At 48.1% G+C, this 2,312-nt stretch overlaps 1 protein-coding gene across 1 annotated transcript in view; it reads left to right on the top strand.

Annotated features, from left to right (window-relative positions):
• Positions 1–2,123, top strand: part of gars1 (glycyl-tRNA synthetase 1) — a 29,064-nt gene extending 26,941 nt beyond the window's left edge. Inside the window, 7 exon segments of the mRNA XM_070439711.1 lie at positions 1–33; positions 143–396; positions 498–583; positions 712–821; positions 930–1,023; positions 1,218–1,408; positions 1,518–2,123. Of these exon segments, the coding sequence (XP_070295812.1) occupies positions 1–33; positions 143–396; positions 498–583; positions 712–821; positions 930–1,023; positions 1,218–1,408; positions 1,518–1,643 (894 nt within the window). The 3' untranslated portion in view covers positions 1,644–2,123.
• Positions 2,124–2,312: the final 189 nt, after the last annotated feature.

Genomic DNA, 2,312 nt, shown 5'->3' on the forward strand with positions numbered 1-2,312 from the left:
GACTGCTGGGACGCAGAGACCAAAACATCCTACGTAGTTCCCACCCTCCACTGCTAGCTGTGTCTACACTTTGAAGTTCGTATCTTGTGTTGCTTTAACCTTCACCGCCATAATAACCCTGTGTTCCTTCTGTTTCCTGCAGGGCTGGATCGAGATAGTGGGCTGTGCTGACCGCTCCTGTTTTGACCTGCTGTGCCACGCCCGGGCTACCAAGGTCCCTCTAGTGGCCGAGAAGCCTCTTAAAGAACCCAAAGTAGTAGATATCGTCCAGTTCGAGCCCAATAAGGGAGCCATCGGTAAAGCCTATAAGAAGGACGCCAAACTAGCGATGGAGTACCTAGCTGTCTGTGACGAGTGTTTCATCACTGAACAGGAGATGCTACTCAACAGCAGCGGGTGAGTAGTGAAGGTCATATGTGACAGAATCAATAGATGTCATACTTTAACCTATTCCAGTGTCATTGACAATGCTCAACCTAATGCTCACCTTCCCCCAGGGAGTTCACCATAGAGACGGAGGGAAAGACTTTTAAACTCACCAAGGACATGGTCAGTGTGAAGCGCTTCCAGAAGACCCTGCATGGTGAGGACAACCTAGACATCTTCTAGAGGAGGTTGTGTAATGACATCCTCTTTTCTACTGGATGGAAGACATGCAGACAACTGTACTTTGATTAACTGATTCCCGAATGTGTTTCTGCTTCACTACAGTGGAGGAGGTGGTCCCTAATGTCATCGAACCCTCCTTTGGCATCGGTAGAGTCATGTACTCCATCTTCGAGCACACATTCCAAGTCAGAGAGGGAGACGAACAGAGAACGGTAAGGGAGGCATCAGACTGTACATGCACTGACTGGGCTGTTAGAACTTAGTTCTTAAATGTTTTTTTTCCCAGTGTAATAATGGTTTTGAATTGTCTCTTTCTCCAGTTCTTCAGCTTCCCTGCCACTGTAGCTCCCTATAAATGCTCCGTCCTTCCTTTGAGCCAAAACCAGGAATTCATGCCTTTTGTTAAGGAACTCTGTAAGTACTCCTTCCACGCTCCGTTTCTGTTTAAAACAAGTCCGTGACTATTTCAGAACAAACGTTGAACAGTTCAGTGTCAGATTCTACATAAATAACTTAACTAACATGTACGGTCTCCCTCCCCCACCCTTTCTCCTCCCTCCCCCACCCTTTCTCCTCCCTCCCCCACCCTTTCTCCTCCCTCCCTGCAGCTGAAGCCATGACCAAACAGGGCGTGTCCCACAAGGTGGACGACTCGTCAGGATCCATTGGGAGGCGCTACGCCAGGACAGACGAGATCGGAGTGGCGTTCGGCATCACCATCGACTTTGACACGGTGAACAAGACGCCCCACACCGCCACTCTGAGGGACCGCGACTCCATGAGGCAGATCAGGGCCGAGGTATGACATCTTTACTTCATACATCTCAACGTACCGCTCTGTACTAGAAGTGATTAACTGAAAGGTAATGTTAATGAACTGGGTTGACTGTTTTCTGTTACCTCTCCAGGTTAGTGAGTTGCCAGGAATCATCCGTGATCTGGCAAACGGTGTCATGACTTGGGCCGAGGTGGAAAGCAAGTACCCCATCTTTGAGGGACAGGAGACCAGCAAGAAGGACACGGCCGAGGAATGAACTTAATCTTACTCAGTATGTCTGTCAGTCACTCCTATGAAACGCCCACAGACAGTTTTAAATTTCTGCATCCATAGGGACGATTTTACTGCAACTCTAATTAGGGAAGCAGTCAGTCCTCACGGTGTCCTAACACACAACTGCAACCACTGAAATTAAACTTCAAAATAAATGTAATATAATCATTGTACCGAACAATTATAAATAGGGTGACAGAGTAATAATTTGTCCCTGTTCTGGTAAATATTCACCTGTGTACTGGAATCTGCTCAGAGTTGGAGAGAGAGAGGCGGGGGGGGAAAGAGGGGGATGGGGGGAGGGAGAGTGCGTGAGGGGGGAAGAGATCTCAGCCTGGTATAAAAAGGGAAATGTGTTCAGGTTGTCAGTCTTGTGTGGGAAGAGAAGAGAGGCTTCCAGTTTCAGGACTGATTAAATGGAAAACATCTCTGGTTCAATAAAGTGAGCCTGCTCTTACTGGAACCAGCCTGTGTCTGTGTCAATGACTGAAAAATAACCTAAATTCCATTTTTGCTGCCCTACTTTAGACCAGGCCCCTAGCCTGCATTACTTTAGACCAGGCCCCTAGCATCACTACTTTAGACCAGGCCCCTAGCCTGCATTACTTTAGACCAGGCCCCTAGCATCACTACTTTAGACCAGGCCCCTAGC

Source organism: Salvelinus sp. IW2-2015, unplaced genomic scaffold, assembly GCF_002910315.2.
Source record: "Salvelinus sp. IW2-2015 unplaced genomic scaffold, ASM291031v2 Un_scaffold1865, whole genome shotgun sequence".
Classification (NCBI taxonomy): Eukaryota; Metazoa; Chordata; class Actinopteri; order Salmoniformes; family Salmonidae; genus Salvelinus; species Salvelinus sp. IW2-2015.